Below are 23,873 nucleotides of genomic sequence, written 5' to 3' on the forward strand. Positions count from 1 at the left end.
TAATCTGTACAGTCGAACATATGTATTGGAAAAAAGGAGAACATATTTATAAATGGTTACCAACTGAAACACGCCCTGCATGTCAATCATTTATTTTTTTGCTGATTTGGGAATAACATAGGAATGTAGCTTTCAAGTTTTTCGGTCACAAAGCAATAACACAAAACTGAGCATCAGACATCTGCACAATGTTCAAATTCTTTGCCTTTCACTAGTCGCAAATCTGAGGTTTTAAACCTCGGTAACAATCTTTGACTCGTAAAGATTCAAACAACACAAAATGCACTTAAACAAAGTTGCACTTTTCCCAATAAAGTCGATATTTAGCAAAAATACTGTAGTATTTACAACACTTATGATTGCACTAGATTCACTAGAGACATACTTTACGCCACAATGTCTCAATACCGGCACTTTTAAAATCATCAAATAAGAGGAAAAACACAGGTCACAGACTGGATAAAAGGCCATTGTTTAGTGAATTTTAAGACGTGAAAATTAAACTTAACCCATACTCATCAAAATGGTTCTGAAACGCAGCGAACATTAAACATTAAATGTGTTTATACAAACTCTGAAGGAAACTCCAGTTTTGGGAGGTGTTTAAGGTGCACATCATGTGTGGAGGAACTCTTCTAGTCTTTCTTTTTTTTGAATGTTAATAGGTGTACCAGCCCAGGCACAAGTACCATAACGATCAGAGGCACTAGGACGAATTTGACAAAGAACAGGCTGTAGAAAAGGCCCAGTGGTCGGACCGGGAGCGGTAGACGATTCACGTGGTAAAGACCCATGGATGATACAGCCATAGACAAAGCTCTGGGAGCCCAAGGTAGAGACCATCCACCAGGCTTCCAGTACTGTGCCAGCCCCAAACCCAACAGGGCCCCACAGTCTCGGGTGAGAGAGGAGAATGGGGCTGTGTCCAAACGAATCCATTCTGCATGGCTGCACCATTTCTTGGCCAAAGCAATAGACCTGTTGAATCAAAAACATGACCGGTCATGGAAGGAAGTCCCTTTGTATTATCACAATATATACTGATCAGACTCACTGATTAAACATTAATGTAATAGAGTAACTCACCAGGAGAGGTCAATTCCCAGCTGCTTTAATCCAGCATGGAGCATCAGAGCTCCGAACAGCAGCCCAAAGCTTAAACTAAAGAAGAACAGCAGGGGGCGACCTTCTGGTACTCTGCAGCTCAGGACAATCCCCAGAATGAAACCTGACAAGAGCATTTCATCAGATTAAGCTGCACACATGGGAACACTACCCTATGGGTCTGACAAATCCAATTATGAAATTCTTTTTTGGGAACTACAAAAATCCTGTAGAATTGCACAGATAGTTGATAGCAAGCAGCTCAAAAACCAGCACAAGTGATGATGGAGTGCACTAGTTCTACATCTGTGTTAGAAATATTAACACTGAATAATGTTTTGGAGCAACCAATGCTTTGATTCAGAGGACACCTGTTTTAGGAGGGGCATCAATCATTTCAGCAAATCACATTCTGCAGCACAGCTGCATATTTACACAATCTAGGTCTTAAACATTCTTGCCTGTAATCCATTAGAGTCAGTCAGTGAAAATATTTAGTGTATTTTGAATTTAAACCTGTATGATTTGCAGCTGTGATCATATATCAAACAAAAATGGCTTTTACACTTTGGAGATCACTGCATTTGGCTTTTAATATACTTTTTATAAAGTGACCCGCCTTTTTCAGAAATATGATTTTTGCATAATATGTATTCAGACCTGTAATGGAGCCAGCAACGACCTGATGAGGAAAGTGTGCGAGGATAAAGATCCTGGAGATTCCAACTGCAACAAGCATCACCACATAGAGGACGTAGGGAGCAGCTGATAAGAGAACACTCCGGATTCAGAAAAGGAGAGATTTGTTTAAAAGTAGTTCCAATGTGCAGCAGTTTTGTGCATTTTTAGAGCCAAAGCAGCATACTGCACTGGATTTAGCTTAAACAGGGACGTACCTGTGAGAACGGGAGTACAGAAAGGACCCCAGCGAGGACACAATGACCCACCAGACTGCTGCTGTCACCATCGCATGTCCAGACGGACTGCCTGAGAAACAGATGCCAACTTTGGACTTGGAGATCTGAATGTTTGATGATTTAAGGACATTGGCTATGACTCAGACACAGTCTATTTTTCTAAGACAACTTCTAACCTGGGCCTGTTTCACAGGTGGACGGAAACTGGTGAATTTTCGGTTGCTTGTTGACAAAAAGACGCGATTCACCGATCCACCAGAATGGCCTCTCTCCAAACAGCAACCTGATTAAAAATAAATATAATATATAAATACATTTACACACACCCCAAATAACACAAATACATTCAAGGTCATGGCTTCACTATATTTTACTACATTTAATACAGTTTTTAACTTGTTGAATCTAAGACTTTTTTTTTCTCCAAAAGCCTCTACATATTTACTCTTCATTCTTCTTTTTACTTTACTGAATCTTATTTAGTTCAAAGTTCCTTACTGTATTATATTTGGCTTCTCTATACCTCTCCATGAACACTCGCAGAAAATAATTAGTGTAATCAGAAATATCTAAATCAAAATAATACATGGCTTTTAAAAATCTATATTATGTCGATAGTAGTTTAGTTGTATCGTTTCTCTACTTGGTACATTTGTAATGTCTTTTGTATTTTTCCTTTTTTTTTCCTTAATTGTTGAGGATTTGGGGCTTCATTTTTTCTATGCATGTTCCTCTGTCTTTTGCATGTTTTCCTTAAATTTATCTTGTTTTATTTCAAGTTTTTAATGGTATAATGTAAATGCATTTATTATAATGAAAAAAATGTATTTGTAATAACATTATAACAACAATGTTATTAGTATGCAGGATCGCACCAAAGTATATTTCAGATCTTGAGGTCCTCAGCTAAGGCTGCTCTGGCCACCCCATAATCTCAGCTGGAAACCAAATGTGTTCAGGCTTTTTCTGTCAGGACACCCTTTCTCTGGTACAATCTGCCTGAGGAGATTTAGCTCATTATAATCTTTTAAATTTCTTAAAGAGACGTTTTACGAGCATTCTTTCCACTTCGTGTTACCACTTTGTTGTCTCTCATATTTGCTTTATTTTATATTCGTATTTGCTTCTTTTAGTAATCACTTTTTAATTTATTTATTTTCGGTCTTTAATTCTCCCGTTTATCTTTGCGTTCTCAGTATTCATATACCTTATGTTGTTTAATTTTTATTTCTTATTAAACGTTTTATTTGCTGTTTCCTATCTCACCTTGTGAAGCATTTTATAACTTTGTTATTATCCATCTATATCGTTGCTTCCCTAAAATTTAATCCGTTGAAAATTTTGGTCAAATTTATGTTATATGGTTACTTCTTGTTTTTAATTTCCGTTTCTTTTCGTCACTTTTCTTGTTACACTCCAGGCTGTTTGTGGGGAAAATTCCATTGAACGGTCCCAAAGGTTCCGCTCATTTCTGTTTCACGTCGGACTAATACAGGGTTGTACTACTTTGCTGTACCGGAAGCAAAGACTAAACTAAAATTATTTTTATTTGTTTAAACTGGAAAAAATGAACATGTGCAGGCGGTCTTGAATATATAATTAACAATTTTAATGTGAAAAAAGTTATGTATGTAATGTAACAACATGCTAGCATGAGACATACAACCGCAATGGTAAGTGTAAAAACTAAGATGGACGGGAATATTCAAATCGTGCTTCATTAAAACGCCTTACCATTTGAACACTAAGTTTAACCACTCCGATATAGCTGCCATCCAAAGCACCGCTACCCCAGCTCTCCTGTTGATGAAATAAGTAAAAGGAAAGACGAGCAAAAAGGCTGCTTTAGGGTCTCCCATATGAGTGACCGTAAGCCAGAATTTCTCCTGAGTCTTCGTCCTCTGCTGGAGACCTTCGGCCATCCAGACGCCTTGGGTATAAATCTCCTCCATTCCTTTCTGCCTTCTCCCAGTACAAACACTTTGATATGTAGATGGAAATCTAAAGACAGCCCTTTATTTGATGTGTTACAATGAATTCCACAGTACTGATCTACATCCGGTAGGGGGCGGGGCACATCGGAAGGCGGTTCAATGGGAAACAAAGCGACATCCTTCGTCGAAGAGAGAAGTTGTATTCGTAGTAGTTCTGCAGTTGAAGACCTTAGTTAGTGATTCAATGACACAACTTTACTTAAACTAGATTTGATTTGGCAGGAATTATAATTCATCACATTAGAAGAAACGATCGACGTACTTTTGTTACGCTCAGGTTTCGTCTCCATACGACATCGCGTCGCTTTACGTAAAGCAGGCGCTCCGGTTTCCTGGCGGAGAAGATGGCGGCTCCTGGACCCGGGGAGTATTTTAGCGTCGGGAGCCATGTCGCATGCGTCACATGCTTGGGCCAACGTCTGCAAGGAGAAGTTGTCGCGTTTGACTACCAGTCCAAGATGTTAACTCTGAGTATCCTTTTGTTTGTTTCGAGCTGCGGATGGAGGGGTTGCTGGCCTGCCTGGCTGCAAGGGCCTGTAGGGTAACCGAAATGTGGCAAATAGTGATCCGCGCAGGCGTAATTGGTGCTAGCAGAAGCACACACGTTTGCCCGTTTTATATATTTTCTTGTTTCGGATAGCACCTCATCTATCTTCTGTCTGTATAAGCCTTTAGTTGGGGTTGCCTGGTAATTTCTTGGCCTCTCGTTAGCCGCTCTAGCAGCGCATGTGTTTTGAATCCACTCATTGTATTGCCAGCCCTCAACATGGATCACTATCTGGCAACGAATCCTCGTAAGGCATCATGGCTGTGTGCTCTCAGCAGGCACAACCGTTGCTAGTTAGCGAGCTAACTGATACTGGGAGAGTCTCGCGTGTTGATGGTCCACATATTGACCTCACATGGTTGGTGGTGCCATCAGCCGGAGATGCTCACGATTATTTGTACAAGTTAGAGATTAAGTGGTTTCCGAGTCCACGCTACACAATCAGGGTGGTTTTAGCATGTTAGCATGCTAGATTTCGGTCAACCCCACACTGCAGCTACTGGCTAGCTCAATTAACGGGTTTGGCGTTCTCAAGCTTATCAGCTGGGCTGTAAATATTGTGTGATTGTGCCACAGTTCATTTTAACATGAGTCATTTGGGTGGGAGTAATAACTTACTTACTAACACTAGTTTGCTGGTGAACATGTCTACACCCATCAGTGTGAGTGAATGAGTGAGTGAGCGAATGTGCATCTTATCATGTTCCTTTATCTCTGATCATAGAGTTAATTGCACAGACTCGTGAGGTTATCGTGTAGTTGTCGTCATTGTGGCCAAACTTTGAGGTGATTAAATCAAATGAAGAGTGGGGAGCGCTTAGAGCTGATAGTCATGGTCTTTCTAAGTGTTAGTTTAACACTAAAAACACTTTGTGACGTTGTCGGAGCTGTAGAAACGCCTGGACACCTACTTTCAGCTCTACAATGTGTGATAATGACGTTATAAACGTGTAAGTGTGCTCAATAGCCATACAGGCATTGTATGTATTGTATGACTAATCGAGGTAATATGTTCACATGCTAAGTTTGAATGCAAGGCCTGTGTAAAATCAGATGACTTTTCTTATGTATTTATCGACTTTCAGACAGTCGTTTCCAATGTATTTATTGCAAGAATTCGGTTTATTCATCAACAGAAGTCATAACTTAAGTTTTTTTTTATTTTTTATGGATCAGTTTGCCAAAAAACATATACCGCTCAGTTAGATCTAATGTTCATAAATGGTGTGCCTTGGGATTTAGTGGGATCCATCTATTATTTAAGCAGCTGCACTAGAACTTAATGAGTTGAATTTATATTTGCTAAATTAGCGAACTTCTAAGGTCCCAAAAGATGGTGAGGAAAACAGGACAGTGGATCACTGTATTTTGTGAACCAGAGAGTGGGCAATCCCCTGCCTATACAAAAGAGACTATCTGTGAATGACAGTATTATCTTTCAAGACAAGTTGACTAATCTTAACATTATTCCAAGACGGGATACTTAAACCCACACTCGATTTGAATTAGAGGCAGACAGTTTGTTGGAATATCTGTGGAGGGAAACTATATGGGAGTAGAACTTACTGCAAAGTGCAAAAGGGCTATTTTGCTACAGGCGTGCTATCATAAGTGTATAGTCAAAAGAAGAATTGATTGCATGGAGGATGTTCTATGCAGATGTGAATTCATGTGTGCCATGAAATGTTGGTTTGCTCTTAGGTGCACAAAACATTTGAAAACTGCTGCTGTGATATAGAACCCAGAGCAAAACAAAAATCTGACTAGTTCTTATGTTACGCTTGAGTTCCCAAGTCAGCAGTTTACTGTTTAAGTAAAATTTCCCGAGAGTTGTTATAACTAGTTACTGTACAGTGAGAGGAAACTTTATGTGTTATGACTTAAATAAATAACAAACAGGCAGTGTTAAAGCCCAAACAATGTGTGTATTTCCGGTCAGTCATAGAGCGAGCCAGCCCTGTATTAAGTAGCAATAATAATAACACTTTAGTAATGTAGCTCTTTTTGAGACTTTGTTACAATAAGCTTCACAATCAGTAATCAGCAAGAGAAGGTAAAATGGTAACAGCAGCAAGTAAACACTGAAAAACTTGGATAAACTTGATATGACGGGTAATAAATAAATCAATGCAGTAATAATAAATTAAAGTGGAGTGGTGATAAAGCAATTTCACTCGCTAAAAGCCGTTATGGTAAGTTGTAGATACTGGGTTTGCTGACCTCGTTATGGGTGCTTCGTGACTGTGGATCAGTACATGTTTTTTTTTTTGCAGTTTTTCCTCTCATAACACATTTTAGCCGTCTCCATTCATTCTTTCATTCATTCATAGATGCTACAGGTGGCAGCAATGCTTTCGGTAGTCCCATGCTGTAACTGGCACTACCTTTCACTGTCAGTGTTTGTCAGCCAGTGTTCTCTGAATAATGAGCTTCTCTGTGCAGAAAACCAATGTCCCAAGTTCTTCAAGGGGACAGATAATAGTCATTTTTGTTCTGTCATTCACTGTCACAAAGTTGTTTGCCTTGACCTAAGTGCCTTCAAAGAATGTGCTTCCTCCAGTGGTAAGCCAAACCTCAACGACGTCATCCTGATCAACTTAGCCTATGTTTCTGATGTGGACATTATAAATGACCGCACTGAGACTCCACCCCCTCTAGCATCACTGAATGTTAGCAAGGTAAGTCCAATAATTTCTTTTCTTTTTATACCATTTATTGGTTTTTATGCCTCGGGTTACATCAAGTGTGGTGGGTGTCAGGCGCTGTTGATGAATGGGCCAGGATATCTCCTAACCTTACAATGAGGATTGCCTGAATGCTCCAAAAATACTTGGCCCTCAGTGAAATACTGTATTCTTTTGGCCAAAATGCATTTGCCGTTTCGGCTGCGTTTTGAAGAGGCTGTGAAATGGGGCTGGCATCGTCAGTAGGTCTAGAAATAGACTTCTGAGGATTGAGACCCTGATTTGGAAAATTGGAACACAGCAGAAATAAAAGTCAGTGTTTATAGATTATTTCCCTCCCCCCACTTAAATAAAGTAAGCCCAAACTGAGGCCGTGAATAAATGGAGACATGTTGAGGGTGTTTAAATGCTGAGATATAAACACTGCCTCTGTAATCCTATGCGGGAAAGTGAAATGTACTTTTATATAAACCAAGTTCACTGCTGGAGTGCTGAACCTAAAATCACAATTGGAACCTGAAATTTAGTTTTTGCAGTTAAAAGAATAAGCTGTTCTTGTTTCAGACCAAATATTTGATGTGCCTAAAGAAAAAAAATTAAATAAAAAAATGCTGTGTGTTCTGTTTTAATCTTTACAGCTTGCCAATCGAGCACGGACAGAAAAAGAGGACAAGCTGTCCCAAGCCTATGCAATCAGTGCTGGGGTTTCTGTGGAGGGCCAACAGCTATTCCAGACTATTCACAAAACGTAAGAACTTTATGCTACTGTTCATTCACTTCACAGGTCAGATGGGGGTAAATGTTCACCTGATCGGGTCAAATTTCTCACTGCATACTATATGTATCATTGACCACTAATTTGTGAGTATTTTATGCCACTAGTGGCTTAAATCACTTAAAGATCTTCATCATTCAATCAAAATCAATGGAAGGACACTCACTGACCATCTTGAATCCTACAAAGAGATTATAACAACAAAGACTTTTAATGTCATGTCAAAAAGGGAAGTAAAATATTCAAAAGAAAACCCAACAGTTCAGCAGAATCATGCTGCTTATTTAGAAAACAGAAAGCAATGACATCATTTTTTTCCTTTTAAAAAAGCTGACTTTGAAAGTTTGAAATGTGAACTAATATAATTTTTTCTCTAGCCATGTTAAAAATGAAAAATTCACAGTGTACACATCTGTACATTGTGCAGATGTGTACACAACAGTGAAAACAAACCAGTGAACTTGCTGTTTGAAGAATTAGATTGAATTTTAAATACATAGATTTTTTTTTTTTCCCATTGCCAAAACTTTCAGGGATTTTCTTGATAGTTTAATAACCTCACAGTTGCATCAGAGTGAAGCTCTTGCCAGCATTCAGATACAGTTATGACCGTATTTATTTGGACAGAATGGACAATGACAACTTTAATTTTAGCTACACTGAAACCTGCTTCAAGTTACATTTATACAACTGGTGTATAACTCTTGGCTTTCCCAAAAAGTTGATCCTGTTCATCTGGACTGGTTTTCAGCGGGAGAAACATTTCATCACTCATCCAAGTGACTTCTTCAGTCTTAGCTGACTGCAGGTCTCCCCAACTTTATAAACAGTACATTTGCACAGTGACTGAAATACTAATGATCAAGGAACTGACCTCACAGCCCATTGTTCCTTCAGTGGGCTAGTTTCAGTCCTTCAGTTTCAGTCTGATCACAGTTTTTTATAAATTAAGCAGGTAAAAAGTCTGGTGATCATCGTGGCTTTAGAGTTTGGAAGCTGTTTCTGTGAATCTACGACATGTGATGAAAGGAGCTGTCAATGCAGGCCAGAACGACGTGTCTGAGAGATCATAGACTCTAGATTACAGTGCAGCAACTACTCCTGGCCATCATGCAGTGTTGGATGAAGTAACAGCAATGACTAGTTGTCTGTGGGCTCTTCACTTGTCTGAGTCCATAACGGTGTTTAATGCCCTGCTTTAGGCTGCAGAGTCAAATCTCGATCTTTGTAATTGTAATGGGGACAGATGGATGCTTTGCTGGGCTTGGCAATTTAAAAAAAAAAAAAAAAGAAGAAGAAGCCTGGAACAGTGGTAGGTGATGACAGGATCCTTTCTATAGTCAATAAGAAACACCCCCATCATATGTCCATCATAGAGAGAATACTCTGTGACAAGCTGCAAAATGGCGATCGTTGATCAGTCACAAGGTCAGGTTAGTGGGAAGAAGGAACAAAAAAAAGGGGGGGAAAGCCAGACCTGTTTAGGAACAGCAATATTTGGACAGTCAAATGCAGCTAGGTTGACTGGAAAGAGCTTTACAATGCAAATTGAAACTTACTGAGAATGCACTACAAAAACAAAGCGAAAGTTGTTGGAAGGCAGAGATGTTGAATTTCAACAATAACCTGATCTTAACCCACTCGAGCAAGAATTTCCTTCAGTTGTGTGATAAAGGAAAAGGAATGCAAAGTATTAAACCCAGTCATTGATGTCTGAGATTTAGGAGTAAATCGGTTTCAATTTACTATAATCTGTAAATTGAAACCGAAATGTATTTTCATCTTGTTCCCTTTGAGCTGATTCATGAAGATGAATGCGCCTCTTGATAATTTAACTTTGACACTTTGTGACATGAAGGAATCAGGCTGAAGTTTCAGATATCTGATCCAGCCATGTTTTAGCCCTGAATCAGACTGTAATTGGATACCTGTCTGAGCCTTTTCCGTCTTCTTTAGTCAAAGGTCATATTTTGAATAAAATCTTTTTTGTAGCTCACATAGTTTTTGATTTAAAATGTTTTCAAAAACACAGGAGACCAGATGCCCCACAGAATTGTTCACTCAGAAACGTGAAACCTGTCCATTGTTGGCTCTGGTTTCACTTTCAGGTCGTTAACTCTCCGTATGACAAATGTGCTGCTTGTTTAACCTGCTTAAACTGGTTACCTTAGAAACAGAGCTATAGATGTCATAAACACTAGTATGAAATTTGCAGAAAGAAAACAAAAAAGCATTTTCAGCTGTGGCTAAAAGGTCGTTTTCTTTTCTTTACAGCATCAAAGACTGTAAATGGCAGGAGAAGAACATTATTGTGATGGACGACGTCATAATCTCACCGCCTTACCAGGTTGAGAACTGCAAAGGCAAAGAGGGAAGCGCTTTAAGTCATGTACGCAAAATAGTAAGTACTACTACACTTTCTATTTTCACATGTGTAACTGTTTATTTCATGATGGCTTTGTCTTCAGCTTTTGCTTTTACTTGATTGGGGGGGTTAGAGATGAGTGGCATTTTCAGACTTGATTTTTTTTCCTCTTTTTTGTGTGTGAGCATGTGCTCATCTCCACATGCTTGCAAGTTTGGATTAATCTAATAAATCCGCAAATCCCTCGACCTCTGTTACTTCACCTTTGTCTGTGATGAGTGCCCCATATGCTTCATTTTTAACAACAGTTTTTTTGAAGTTGTATGCAAATGTGATCGCTGTGCTCTGTGTTGAATGTTCTGTTCTTGGTAGCATGCGTCACTAATTCCCTGAAGGCATATAATCGTTCTTATTGAATGAGTTCAGTTCCACTCTTAGCCTCTTCCTCGCTGACGATTTGATCGCTTTTCTAGGAAAATTCAAGCCTGTAAATCTGTGCTGTCTTGTTTTGGGCACAGACAGAAAACGGTGTAAATGGAAAGTGCAAATGTTCCCCCGATTAGACACTTTCCCCCCCACCCAACGCAGTGTAAGACTTCCACATTCAAGTGTATACAGTAGGTGTGTGTCTGTCACATAAAGCTGCTCAATCGTTACAAACTATTATCAGGATTATTTAGCACAGTCATTCGTAAACTTACCGTAAGAGTCTCATCTCGAAGGGGGATGACCAGTGAATAAGCTGCAGGTCAACTGCTGGAGGGAGGTGGGTGCAGACAGGGATGGGGACCTTGGAGCACCTGCATGGCAGCAACAGGGTGAGCGATGGAGAGCTTAAGCTGACTGCCAGCTGTTAGGCACCACAGAAAGCGAACTGTTGTGAGACACCCTGAGCAATCAAGAGAACCACTAATAGCACTTTACACAGGTTCATATATGGAGACTTTGTGAGTTTGACTTTCGGTTAAAAAAAAAGTTAAAGGGGGGGGGTGTATCTCTGGCTTTCGGTCCTCTGTGCAGAAATCACGTGTATTTTTATGCCATGGAGCTGAGAGCAGCTTCTTAAATATGCCAGTCATTGGTGTTGCATTCGGTGGCCTCAGGCCTCATTCTCTAGTTTTTATACACCCATTCCCATCACACTCCAGAACTTGACAGACACTTTGTTGATGGGTACCAGATGGTCATGGCTAAACACGATTTGAATTGAGCAAGACCACATTCATTTAGCTATTAACTTTAGCTATGGTCCCAGTGAGGGGAACTTAAAGATAAGCATGTGTTTGGGGGGCCGTAACAGTAATTCGTCATAAGACTTGCTTTTTATATTTGGAAAATGTTTGAGCTTCTCGGAGCCGGTGACTTGTTTTGTTTCACGTCAGTTGTGACTCAATTTTGTTGTTATTCCTATCTTTGGTTTTTCCAGGCTGAAACAAGTTCAGATTTGTCTCGTTTCTGTCAATTTGGTGTCTCTATGTTCTATCTGTAAACCATAGCTGGTTCAAGTCTCACCATAGGAATTTTATCTATTAATAATGTTTTCTTTATTGTTTTTGCTTTACCCTCACAGGTTGAGAAACATTTTAGAGACGTGGAAAGTCAGAAGTCCATGCAACGTTCACAAGCACAGCAAACACAGAAGGACTCCACTTTATCTTCTTGAGTTGGCGGTGCGGGTCGGCCGGAGAAGGCGACGCGGGTGGTTTTGTTCCCACTGCCAGACAAAGTCGGCATTCCTTCTCCACAGTCGGAGACCACCAGGAGGAGCGTTGAGGGCCCTGGATCCCGAAGATCAAAATACCATTAAATGAAAAAGACAAAAAAAGAAAGAGGAAAGATTAAATCTTAAATTAGACTTTATAAAGAATAATTTAAACATGAACCATAAACCAACCATAGTTTCCTTAACTAACTTGTCTCATTCTGCCCCCACTCCTCCCCTCTTGTCCTTGAAGCCTTTTCTTTTTCCCGCCCTCCTTCCTTTGCCTTCAGTTCCATTTCAAAAAAGAGAAAACTAGAGCAGTCAGAAAGGCTTGTTAGCTTTATTTTCTGTCATTGTTTCCTTTCTTTTCTTTTTTTTTTCTTTTTTTTTTTTTGCTGTATCCATGTTCTACTGTCTGTATTTTCTGTATTTTAAACAAAATGTGACTTGAAATGCCACACTTTAAAGGACATTTTCTAAAATAAAAGTAACAAAAATTCTGACTGTAATACCGTAATTTTCAACGACTTTTTTGAGAGCAACTTGTTTTTGTTTTATGTTTTTTTTTTTTTTTTTTTAATTGCCAGAGTGCTGTCTTTTTCTTGTCATAACCCTGATTTTATATGACATCCTCGGAATACATTTGGCTGCATTCCTGAGGAACCACTTCACTTGTGTCACGTGAACTCAGACTGACCATCAGCTGTCCTCAGTAAGGACGTTTTAATCAGATACGGGTTACACTCGGGTTTCACTTTCTGTCCTGTTTGGTAGCGTTGTAATCTGTGTAATTACAGGAAACTGACGCCATGTCTCTTTCAAATTAATTATTTAAATGTTTTAAGCCTCTGGGTTACTCTAAAGCTGGTTGATGACATTTGCCTCCATCCTGTGGGCAGCAACGAACTTCTCAGTAAATCAGTGTGAATTTTTAAATGAGTACCACTAATGGAGCTGCAGTTATGTGGAAAAAATGTTCTTTTTTTCCTTTTTCTGGGTGGAGGTATGGCTACATTTCAGGTAGGCTGATGGTTGTTGTTCAGTGATATCTTGTGGTTGTCTTAATGAATTATTTCAACTCCAAAATGTCAGAAAAGTGTGAAAAATGCTCCCAAAGGTGAAGTCGATTTTATTTTATTTTTTTTATAGAAAGGTGTATTTTTAAAAAAATAACATTATACGTAATAGTCAATTTTTAATTTCTTTGGGGCAGTCTTTAAATATTGAATTGTTTTTGCTGACTGATCCTCGGTGCTTCCAATATAATGGTCCTGATGCTGAATGCTGTACTGAAGATTTACTTTTAAAGAGGCTTTTCCATTACATTACTACCAGTGCTACCTTTACCATAATAGAGATTATAAAAACTCATACAATCTTATGTAACATGTTGCTGAAATCACAGGGATATGGGAGTTCTATGATGAAAAAGAGCTTAATATATCCATATAGAAGAGCAGATGTAAATCCTTACTTTAGGAAAGGATCCAAAATGGACCAAGTTTCCTGCCCTGATGTGGTGGTTATGTGATCATCTGTTTAAGCCATTAATCCCTCTCTAATCGGGAACCGTTCGATGTTTGCTCATGGAGAATTTGTTGAAATGACAGCGTTATCGTGCCCTTGCAACAAATTCTCTGGGTTTCTACATGTATTTCTCGGGGGGACTACAAGAGGGTAACCATGCCTTTCAGCAGGAGTGAGGTCACTCAGATTCCAGCAAGATGCCTGGCTTTGGCTGCACTATGCTGGCCACGATGTTCCTGCTCCCTCTCCTCCTGAATGCCGTGCTGGGCTTTAAACTGTGCCCCAGCCCCTGCTTGTGCTATGAATCTTCAGACCTGGTGGACTGCAGGTCTCGTGGGTTGACCCGGGTCCCATCCAGCATCTCCCACGGCACCTGGCTGCTGGATCTAAGTGCGAACAAGGTGACAGAGGTGCACACCAGGTCTTTCATAGGACTGTGGTCACTCAAGATCCTCCTCATGTCCAACAACAGCATCCATATTCTGCACCCACAGGTACGTCAGTAAGAGCTGGTTATTGTGTGTTTTCTGTGTTTGATATTTTAGTGCAGCTGTAGAAGTCTTTAGATTCTTACATCAAAAAAATAACCACACTTAAAAAGGAGTACTGCAATTTTCTAATATTTTAACATGAACTGGTTATTGAAGTTCTCTTTCAAAGTCAGTATTTAGTGTCAGTTTGTAGTCTTAGTTGAGGTCTTAGGGGGTTATTATAAATTTAGATTGTGGGTGGATTTTGTCAGAGGCATATTTAAGAGGTTTAGAACTGATATTACAATGCGGACGGCACACAGTCATGCAGATGTCCTGAGCTCGATAAACAAATGCAGACATTTTTCCAGGACAACCAGCAAAGCAAATTTAACCAAACTGACAAAAGCTCTATATTTTATTTCTGCGAACTAAAATCCATCCTTTCAATCCTGAATGGTTTATCTAGTTCAGGGTTGCACAGGGCAGCTGGAGCTTATCTGAGTTATCACGTATTAAACCCGATGAGATGAGAGGCAGAGTATATCCTGGCCAAGTCTACGCTACCACAAGGAAATGAAGAAAAAAAACCCGTTCACTCACATTAACATACAGTCAAGTTAGAATCAGCAAATAACCTAACAAATGTGTTATCTACAAGAAACTTGCTTAGATTTTCAGTGGGGCATTAGTATGCAGTACTGTGCAAAATTCACGAGCTGAAATTCGTTTCTTAATATGTTGCTAGGAAGATGGGAAACGAGTGCACTTTATTCGAGTGTGCACACATACATGGAAATGCAGTAAATAAGGTAAACAGAGTTTGTACAATTCTAACAAACTTGAAAGTCAAGATTTGGTAGGACCAGCTTTTAATCTTCTGCACCACCTAAACTTTCTCTATGCTTGCACTGGCAGTGTGTTTGGGATCAATGTCATGCTAAAAATTTAAGACACTTCCTAGATTATATTGCACAGTATGATGGTATTTTACTTTTCATCTCTAACCTCCACTGGCTACAATGCAAACCAGGAAAGAGCCTTCGCTGTGTTTTACAAATGGATGTAGACAGCCTTATTCTTTTCAGGGTCGCGGGGGGGCGCTGGAGCCTATCCCGGCTGTCATAGGGCGAGAGGCGCGGTACACCCTGGACAGGTCGCCAGTCTGTCGCAGACAACCATTCGCACTCACATTCACTCCCGCATTCACACCTACGGGCAATTTAGATGTTTTTCAATTAACCTATCCCCACAAAGTGCATGTCTTTGGCTTGTGGGAGGAAGCCGAAATACCCGGGGAGAACCCACGCAAACTCCACACAGAAAGACTCCCTTAACTGCTGTGAGGCAACAGTGCTAACCACCGTGCCGCCACCTCCATACATATTGATGACAATTTAAACCAAAAAAATTAAAACTTGGATTTGTCAGTCCGTAAGAGCTGTTGTCCTTGATTTTCAGTCCAGCTCTTGTGTGTTTTGGCATACCTCAACCTTTCCTCCATTTCCCTTCCTTAAGAATGGCTTCTTGACATCCAATCTTCCACTGAGATCATTTTTAATGAGGCTGAAGGAACTGATGAATCACCAATTTCCTGTGCCAGGTCATTGCTGGACTTTTTTACTGGTTGTTTTTTTTTTTAAAGGAGATGACTGTCACACCATCTACTTATTCTTTTTGCCTCCACTTGTCCATTTTCCTCATTTTGCACACCATGCCAAGTTTTAAAGAACTAATTGGTCTTTGGAAATCACCATGTTGGTGCAAAATACAATTTCATGTCTTTCAAACTGTGTAAATTTTAACATTTTTCATAGTCTCAACAAAAGAAAGGGGAGCAAATGTGTTTTTGTCACCAGGCTGCAAATACCAAAGTGCCAAAAGATATTGTTTAAAAAATGGTTCTTTGCTAAATTGTCGATGTGTAGACACAACACTCTTTCAACTTGAACTCCCTTGATGCATTTTTTTTAATGTTTAATAATTAATAAGTCAGTGTTAAGTGTCTTAACAAACAAACATACTTCCAAAAATGATAAAAGGACACGGATGCGTGAAAAAGCAGCCAATGCCCAAAGATAACCTTGACTTTAGCACATCCATCCATTTTTGCTGCTCATCTGGTTTCGGGGGCAGCAGTCTAAGCAGAGAAACTCAGACTTCCCTTACCTCACTTACCGCCTCCAGCTCTTCTGGTAGGACAACAAGACGTTCCCAAGCTAGCCAAGAGACAGCAAGTCCCAGCAAGACTAGGACTTGCTGGGACTCTCTCCAGCAAGTCCTAGTCTGCCCCAAGGCCTCCTCCCAGTAGGACGTTCCCAGAATACCTCACCTAGGAGGTGTCCAAGAGGCATCCTAGTCAGACCACCTCATCTGGCTATTTTCGATGTGGAGGAAAAGCAGCTCTGCTATGAAGCCCTCTCAAATAACAGAGCTCCTCACCCTATATCTAAGGGAGAGCCCAGCTACTCTTTGGAGGAAGCTCATTTCTGCCGCTTGTATCCAAAACCAGAGCTCACGACCATAGGTGAGGGTTGACCAGTAAGTCAACAGCTTCACTACTATATAATATTTAACTCTTTCCCCCCCCTCATAAAGACAACATTTGACCTCTCGTGTTCCCTTCATGACGAGTTTTGATACATCAGTTCATATCAGTAAAGATGTGGTTTGATGACCTCACTAACTTTTCATATCCACACCCGGTTATTTTCTTATACAAGGATGCATGAAATATAAAACAAACCACCAGTTCAGAAACATGGGTTAACTCTAGAAGATTATTTAAAGGGAAGAGTTAAAATTTCTATTTCTCCAATCAATTCAAAAATAAAATATTTCAATTGCACAGCTTTGTTTGGGATTTTAGCTTGGCGGAAAAAAACCCTTAAATTTCCCTCTGGAACCGGTTTCCTGAGATGAGATGCAATATATATTTAAAAGTTGCTGTGAAAACACACCCGATAACTGACCACGTTTTAAGTTAAACCACAATTCAAACTCAGCTGATTTGAGTAACGTGTTGTTTCTAATTTCTTTTTCCATTTTAGTCTCTGTCATCCCTGCAGTTTCTGGAGAAGTTGGATTTGAGTTTTAACCGGCTGCGGTGGCTCCCTCAGGACTTCTCTCAGGGCCTATACTCCCTCCAGGAGCTCCGGCTGAGCAACAACCTGCTGCAGCACTTAGACTCCAAATCACTGGAAGACTGTGGCAGCTTGAGGAAACTGGACCTCAGTTACAACCACATCCGAGGACTGGACATCAAGGCTTTGAGCAGCCTGTCTCGACTGAGCTTCCTCAACATGGAGGGAAACAGGCTGAATGTTCTTAAAGATGGCCAGCTGAACAGGCAGCAAACCTTGGAGGTCCTGCTGCTCAACTACAACAACATCTCAAAGATTGAGGCCGAATCTCTGGCTCCCTTGCGAAGGCTCTCTCTGCTAGGTCTCAAGGGAAACCAGCTAGAGCACATAAGGTTCAAGACCTTCCTGAAGCTCCAGACAACCAGCACCTACCTTCAGATGTCCCTCAACCCCTGGATCTGTGACTGCGAGCTGCAGCGCATCTTCGGCAAGATCAACCATGTGCGACATCTGCACGTAGAGGACTACAAGGACATCATCTGTCACGCTCCCGCTCAGCTAGCCGGAAGTCTCCTGGCTTCGATGGACAGCCAGCTGTGTATAGCTGAGACTGCCTCAGTGCTCGTCATCACCATCACCGTGATGCTCGCTGTGATTGGTGCTCTGGTAAAAGCGGAGCGCAACCATAAGAACAAACAAGCCTCAAGTGAAGCAGAGTCCCAGGGACAAGAAAAGTGATACTTTTTACTCATTTACAGGAACTCTAGGACTAATATGTGACCTGATTCTGGATGCTGAGCAGCAGACAAGTACAAATTATCACATTCTATTCTGTTTCAATGCTCTTTAAAGCTTTTTATACTTATGAAGCAGGCACTGTAGGAAAAAGGAGAGAAATCAAAGTGGAAATGGCTCATGTAGTAGCATAGTAAACAATCCAAATTTACCCATATGTTCTGGGTAACATGAACATTAAGTGTCATCTTGTATACTTGCCTAAAGAACTTTTTAATGAGACGCAAACTTTGTCTTAATCTACAGATTACAGCAAAAGAGCGCGAGTAGGGCCTAGAGAAAAGCCTGAGCACTATTCTGGTGCGTGTAGGACTCATTCAACATCAGGCTACCTCCGAACATTTTTGAAATTCCCTTTACTGGTCTTACGACACAGCCACATCTCAACCCCTTTGAAAACTGGTTGGTCTCCAGTACCTGATCTATCCTTTTTGTCATTGACCTTTTTTAAATGAGCTAAAACATGTAACATGTTCCATATGGGATGTGACACTATGGTCATATTACACTGGTTTTATTGTTGATGGAATATGAAATATTGTATGAAGAAATCTTTATTTTAGCAATGGTGGCCAAACCTATTGCAAAAGTTCATAGCAAACCACAAAACAAAACAGACTGACCAGTCTGGCAGGTTGGAAGTGATTCAGTGAGATTAGTAAAAACATAAAACCAACATATGACTAAAAAAAATTATTGAAGTCATTAATGGAATAAATGGAAGCTCAAAGGTGAATCTTCTTTAGCTAAGTATAAAAACACATTCAGGTGTTTTCTTTGTGTTGAACTACATGTTGGTTTAGACACTGACACAAGCCACACATTAAATATAAATCCTCCAAAAAGGCTTTATGCATATTTAATCACTCATCCTGGTAATTATGCCTCCTAAACACACTGCACAGTCTTGGACATGAAGGATCTGTTACATTCAGCCTTTCTTCCTTGTTAACTGAATGTTGAGCCAAATTGGGCACATCATAGAAAACAAACTGCAACTTTCAGTAAAATGAAGTGACTTGAATACCCATGTAACGAAACAGTTATTTCATATAAAATGTAAGCAGTTAAAAAGTATTACAGCTGTAGACATATAAAAGACGGACTGGGTCTAAAAAGTGAAGCCAATTGAGTTTGTAAATTTCGGAAGGAGAATAATGAGTACACTTATTTGTTAAGGCTTATGATTGACAACCCATTAAACAATGAGAGTGCTGTTTCATAGTCAGCTATGACAGGATCCAGTTCCAACCTCTGGTTGGTGGTTAAGAAAGACAGCTGTATGTATGTACGTACAGGAGAGCTGATGTTTTAAGTTGGCGCTCTGCAAAAACCAAATCACAAAATTAGTGAATAATCTCTTAGGTTAAAGCTGTTTATTACAGAGACAGCTGGACTGAAGCTGTTCTGGCTCAGCATGTTGCTAAGCACAGATTGGCAATTAATCAAATTATACTTTCAGTTATCATTTTGGCCTTTTCTCGGATTGGTCTCACTGCTGTGTGGTATTTTGCACAGTACTGCTGGTTGTGGAAGAATTTATCTAAAATGATGCTTTTGTTGACAACTAAGATAAGAACCACCTAGGATAATGCATCTCAACTTTTCTTCAGGTCAAGAAGGACTTTGGAATTAAGTCAAATTTAAATTCTGTTACAAACATGGCTTCTAACAATTACAAAAACAAGGTAATGGACATAAAACTATTTGTTTGTGTTGTTCCTTTGCAGCTGTGCACTTTCATCCCTCTCTAAAACCCCACTCAAGCTGTTGCTTCATGATGGCTTTTTCCTTTAATTTGTCACCCAGCAATTTTTCCCTTTTTTAAAATCACGTATTTAAACCATCCACTGTAAATAGTGATTGAAATCATTAAGACCTCTTTTAAAAGTTCCCAGTAGGCTTGTAGTAATAACACTCCCTGTCAAGCTTCAGAGCATATCAGAAACAAAAATGTAAACATAAATCCAAATAAATTATTAACATTTAAAAAGCAAGGTTGTGTTTTTTCTTTTTCCTTGCAAAAGCAAAGTTACAAACTGGATAATCGACGCCGCTTACATCCAACCGTCTCAGCAGTGACTGTTTTTAATCCTGAGGCGTCATCGAGTGACGGCAGCTTTGAGTACAGAGTTGGGCCACGATGAAAAGGCCAACGACATCTTCCTCTGGTGCACACACCTTGGTCTGTAAAAGCTGTCTGAGTGTGGGACTGTTCAGCCATCAGTGGCTAGGATCAGTACAGCGGCGAAGATGCCCACATTATGACCTATCAGCTTCATCTGGTTCCAGAACTCCACCTTCCGAGTGTGGTGCCAGTAACCAATGTTACCATCGATGAGCAAGATAATAAGAGGAAGGATGGTGGCCAGGATCTGAGCGGCCAGGCGGATGTAGCAGCCGGAGAGGAAGGCCAGAGCCAGGATGCCAAACACCACCTCCAGCAGCATCAGAGTGACCTCTCCCCCAACGATGTGGTTCAGATAGACCTGCCTGTCCTCTTTGCTGTGCTGGAGGGAGTAAACCTAGTGGGGAGAAAATAGCACTGCAGTATTTGAACTAAAAACAAGGTCTGATCAATAAAATGTTACTCAGAAATTTATGGAATATTATTATTATTTCATATAAATGATTATCTGGTTTGTAGAAATTAATTACAAGTAGCTAATTTCATGTTATTTGATCACAGAAAGAATTCTGGTCAGACTCTGAATCTAATTGAATAAAACAGATCAATTCAAAAATGACCAGTACGCACAGTTTTGTATAAGCAGGACTAAAAAGATATACACTTAGTTTATAAAGACACTAGGGAAAATAAGGAACATCTTATATTTAAAACCTATTTAGTTCACAATGGCATTGAGTGAAAATAACAAAACCTCACACTTAACAATCTAGGTCTGGGTCGTTGTGGCAGCTGTCTAAGCCAAGATTCCCACACTTGCTTCTCCCAGCCAACTCCTTCAGCTCTCCTGGGAGGACACCAAGATTTCCCTAACAAGCTAAGAGACATTATCTCTCCAGTGTGTCTTAGGTCTGCCCTGGGGTCTCCTCCTAGTAGGACATGCCCAAAACACCTCACCTAGAAGATATCCTAGTCAAAAACCTGAACGACATCAACTCATCGCCTTAGAGACACTGATGTCTCCTCGTAGTGTCTCATGAACAAGTCAAGACACCTTTCAGAAAGAGCTCATTTCCACTGCTTGTATCCACAATCTTATTTCTTTAGTCACTACCCACAGCTCATGAACAGGTAAGGTAAGGAAAGGAAAGTAGATTGCTAAATAAACTGCTTTGCTTTCACACTCAGCCTCTCCCTCACTGAACACACTCCATGTGTCAATCTCCTGCTACACTCTCCCATACTTGTGAGCAAGACCTGGAGATTCCTAATCTCCCCAAAGTGGACTATAGCCCAACTAGCTCTAAAATCTATAGAAGTGAAATGTGTCTTACCATGCAAATGAGATAGACTCCCAGAAAAACTTGTCCAGTAGACTGCAGGGATCTGCTGCGAGGTTTCTGTCTGTATACTTCCCCTGCGCCGCTGGCCAGAATCAGAAAGCCTCCAATAATGGCCAGCGCTCTGGAGTACATTCGCACCTGTAGTGAAAAAGATTCAAGCTGTCACAATCTGAGGCAAGTTCCTACCACAGTTGCTCTGATAAAGCAATCTACTCTGACTTGTAGTGGTGGCCCAGATCCAATTTCACCGCCATGTGTGACACAGATCCACTTTTGATTAATAGCTCAAAGACTGATCCGGGCCATTGTTTGATTTAGTAGAAGTTTAACCTCCATCAGTGGTCAAAAAATGAAATTTATTACATTCAATGAGTATCAGACATAAACAAATATGTGCTCAAAAGTATTAGAGTTCATGTGTAGTGCAAAAAGACAACCCAAAAATAAACATCTCGAAGAACATATTACTGCATGTTCACACCATGCATGTTATATATTATCACTTCAGACTGGTGTCAGATATTACATTAAATAAAATCTGGCAGGCAATGGTGACGCAGAAGATCTGCTATGGCAAATACTATAGGGAGCAGCCAAAAGATTATTCAGAGGGTCCTCATAGGTTTTATTCATAGACAGGATTCTTCAGAAAGTGGGAGAACCAGCAGAATCCCGTCTCCAGTCTCTCCACAGAAAGAGACAATGATACAGTCATAACAAAAAAGAAAAATTTGGGTTTTCAAGTATTCTCTATCACAGACTAATTTATTCCTTTTCAAACCAAACTGTTCCATTTCACCAATCTTCTGAACTATTTTTATCCACTCAGTGTTTGTTAGAGATTGCTTATTTAAACACTTATTAGTTATTGCTGTTCTACTTTTAGTTAACAATATAAATATAACAAAAAGCTGTCTTTTTTTCTTTTTAGCTCAGGTAGCATATTCACTAAATAACACTAAAATCAAAGTTAATCTGTTTAGCTGACAATTTAACTTATATCTGTGAACAGAACTGACTTTTCTATCAAAGGACGTCACTCACCTTAAGCCATTCCCCATAATACACCTGCTCTCCAACGTATGATGCGTAAGTACTGATGGCAAGCTGTACGGCAGCAGCCAAAGCAAACCACCGTCTCTTCACCCCAAATGACATGAAGCTGGCACAGATCACCGCAGCGCCCATGTCCACATACAGGTACGGTATGTGGATATCTGGCTTCCTGTAGATTGTTGGGAATTAAAAGCGTGTCAGTGGGTCAGTTTTACCCCGCCTCAGAATAAAATTTTGTGTTACGTTATAGATTTACACTTATATTTATACATTTTCCGTGAAGCAGCTGTAATTACAGGATGGTTCAAAGGGGTGTGGTTGTCCACCATAGACTGAAAAATACACACCCAGTATCAACACTGAAACGACGACCAAGAAAGAAAATTACAGCCTACCCTATCTAAAATTACAGACGAGGCCAAATATAACACGGCTTCTTAATTTAAACCACTTCTTCAGCCCATCAACTTTCGGCATGGGAGTAATTTCTGCAATTCAACTCACATTAGCTAGCAAGCACATTCCCACATTTAAGATAAAAGAAAAAAGGTTGCTTCGTGTAACTTTATCCTTTAAACTCAACCTTTTCAGCCATAACAATTTTCAGCTAATACTTCTCCAATAACATGTTTTAATATTTAGACTATTTTTTCCCTCAAAGTTTGACTCGATCTTAAAGTAGCAGGTTGTTAGCGCGTCAGCTAACTTGAGCTAGCTCTCTCGTTCTTTCTTTATTTACCTTTTCGAGTCCGCTCGTTCAGCAAAGAGCATCAGCATGCTGAAGCAGTTCCAAAATCCAAACCGGGTCAAAATAAACGCCCCCACTTGGCTTAGAAACCTCAACATCTGCTTCCTACTGGGACCCGCCATCGTTGCTGCTGCACATCTAATCGCCAGCGATACAGTATCGGATACATCATTAACTTCCGGGTAACAATATGTTCACGTGTCGAACTAAAAGCATATTTTTCAGCTATTATTTTGAAAATATTTTTTTCCTGTCTTCCTATTGGCTGATGTGACAAACAGGTGGGTTGGGCCACCGGTGTGGCCCAATCACTGCACTGCCGGGACAAAAGCTATTCGACAGCTCCATCTGCAGGAAATGATTCGTAATTACAGAAAGGTTTAGAGGTCATGAGAGGAAATGATAGTTGACCTCCATTGCTCTAAATAGAAAAGGCTTGGATATCTTTCTCCAATTAAAAAAGATCGTCTTTTAATATTGATTCATTTTTAGTGAATTCATTAAGGCATTCATTAATTTTTCTTCAATAAAACAAGAAAGATTAGGCGACTTAACGTCAAGTCATCTAGTATCCCTTAACAATAACTATGCAAAAATATTTGTAAATATTTTCTTTTCTTTTCTTTTTATTGAAA

The 23,873-nt window shown here is 40.0% G+C and overlaps 4 protein-coding genes across 6 annotated transcripts; 2 read left to right on the forward strand and 2 right to left on the reverse strand.

Annotated features, from left to right (window-relative positions):
- Nucleotides 1-76: 76 nt before the first annotated feature.
- Nucleotides 77-3,973, reverse strand: g6pc3 (glucose-6-phosphatase catalytic subunit 3). Its single transcript, XM_026178208.2, has 6 exons — nucleotides 3,756-3,973; nucleotides 2,198-2,304; nucleotides 2,001-2,091; nucleotides 1,765-1,883; nucleotides 1,087-1,228; nucleotides 77-978 (listed from the first exon to the last, which is right to left on the reverse strand). Exons 1-6 carry the CDS (start codon nucleotides 3,971-3,973, stop codon nucleotides 636-638), a joined length of 1,020 nt encoding a protein of 339 aa, XP_026033993.1. The 3' UTR covers nucleotides 77-635.
- Nucleotides 3,974-4,351: 378 nt separating this feature from the next.
- lsm12b (LSM12 homolog b) lies at nucleotides 4,352-12,597 on the forward strand. Its single transcript, XM_026178209.2, has 5 exons — nucleotides 4,352-4,486; nucleotides 7,107-7,240; nucleotides 7,885-7,994; nucleotides 10,296-10,422; nucleotides 11,957-12,597. The coding sequence occupies exons 1-5, from the start codon at nucleotides 4,360-4,362 to the stop codon at nucleotides 12,047-12,049; spliced, it is 591 nt and encodes a 196-aa protein (XP_026033994.1). The 5' UTR covers nucleotides 4,352-4,359; the 3' UTR covers nucleotides 12,050-12,597.
- Nucleotides 12,598-12,891: 294 nt separating this feature from the next.
- On the forward strand, nucleotides 12,892-18,856 carry LOC113028165 (uncharacterized). Of its 3 annotated transcripts, none has more exons than XM_080305390.1 (3): nucleotides 12,892-13,108; nucleotides 13,763-14,109; nucleotides 17,136-18,856. In XM_080305390.1, the coding sequence occupies exons 2-3, from the start codon at nucleotides 13,813-13,815 to the stop codon at nucleotides 17,904-17,906; spliced, it is 1,068 nt and encodes a 355-aa protein (XP_080161516.1). In that variant the 5' UTR covers nucleotides 12,892-13,108; nucleotides 13,763-13,812; the 3' UTR covers nucleotides 17,907-18,856. The 3 variants fall into 3 exon arrangements, with proteins under 3 accessions (XP_080161516.1, XP_080161517.1, XP_026033995.2); XM_080305391.1 differs by having other exon boundaries at nucleotides 13,783-14,109; XM_026178210.2 differs by having other exon boundaries at nucleotides 13,786-14,109.
- Nucleotides 18,500-23,423, reverse strand: tmem101 (transmembrane protein 101). Its single transcript, XM_026178211.2, has 4 exons — nucleotides 23,230-23,423; nucleotides 22,479-22,659; nucleotides 21,426-21,572; nucleotides 18,500-20,488 (listed from the first exon to the last, which is right to left on the reverse strand). Exons 1-4 carry the CDS (start codon nucleotides 23,358-23,360, stop codon nucleotides 20,180-20,182), a joined length of 768 nt encoding a protein of 255 aa, XP_026033996.1. The 5' UTR covers nucleotides 23,361-23,423; the 3' UTR covers nucleotides 18,500-20,179.
- Between the last annotated feature and the right edge of the window lie 450 nt (nucleotides 23,424-23,873).

This window comes from Astatotilapia calliptera, chromosome 8 (genome assembly GCF_964374335.1).
Source record: "Astatotilapia calliptera chromosome 8, fAstCal68.1, whole genome shotgun sequence".
Lineage (NCBI taxonomy): Eukaryota > Metazoa > Chordata > Actinopteri > Cichliformes > Cichlidae > Astatotilapia > Astatotilapia calliptera.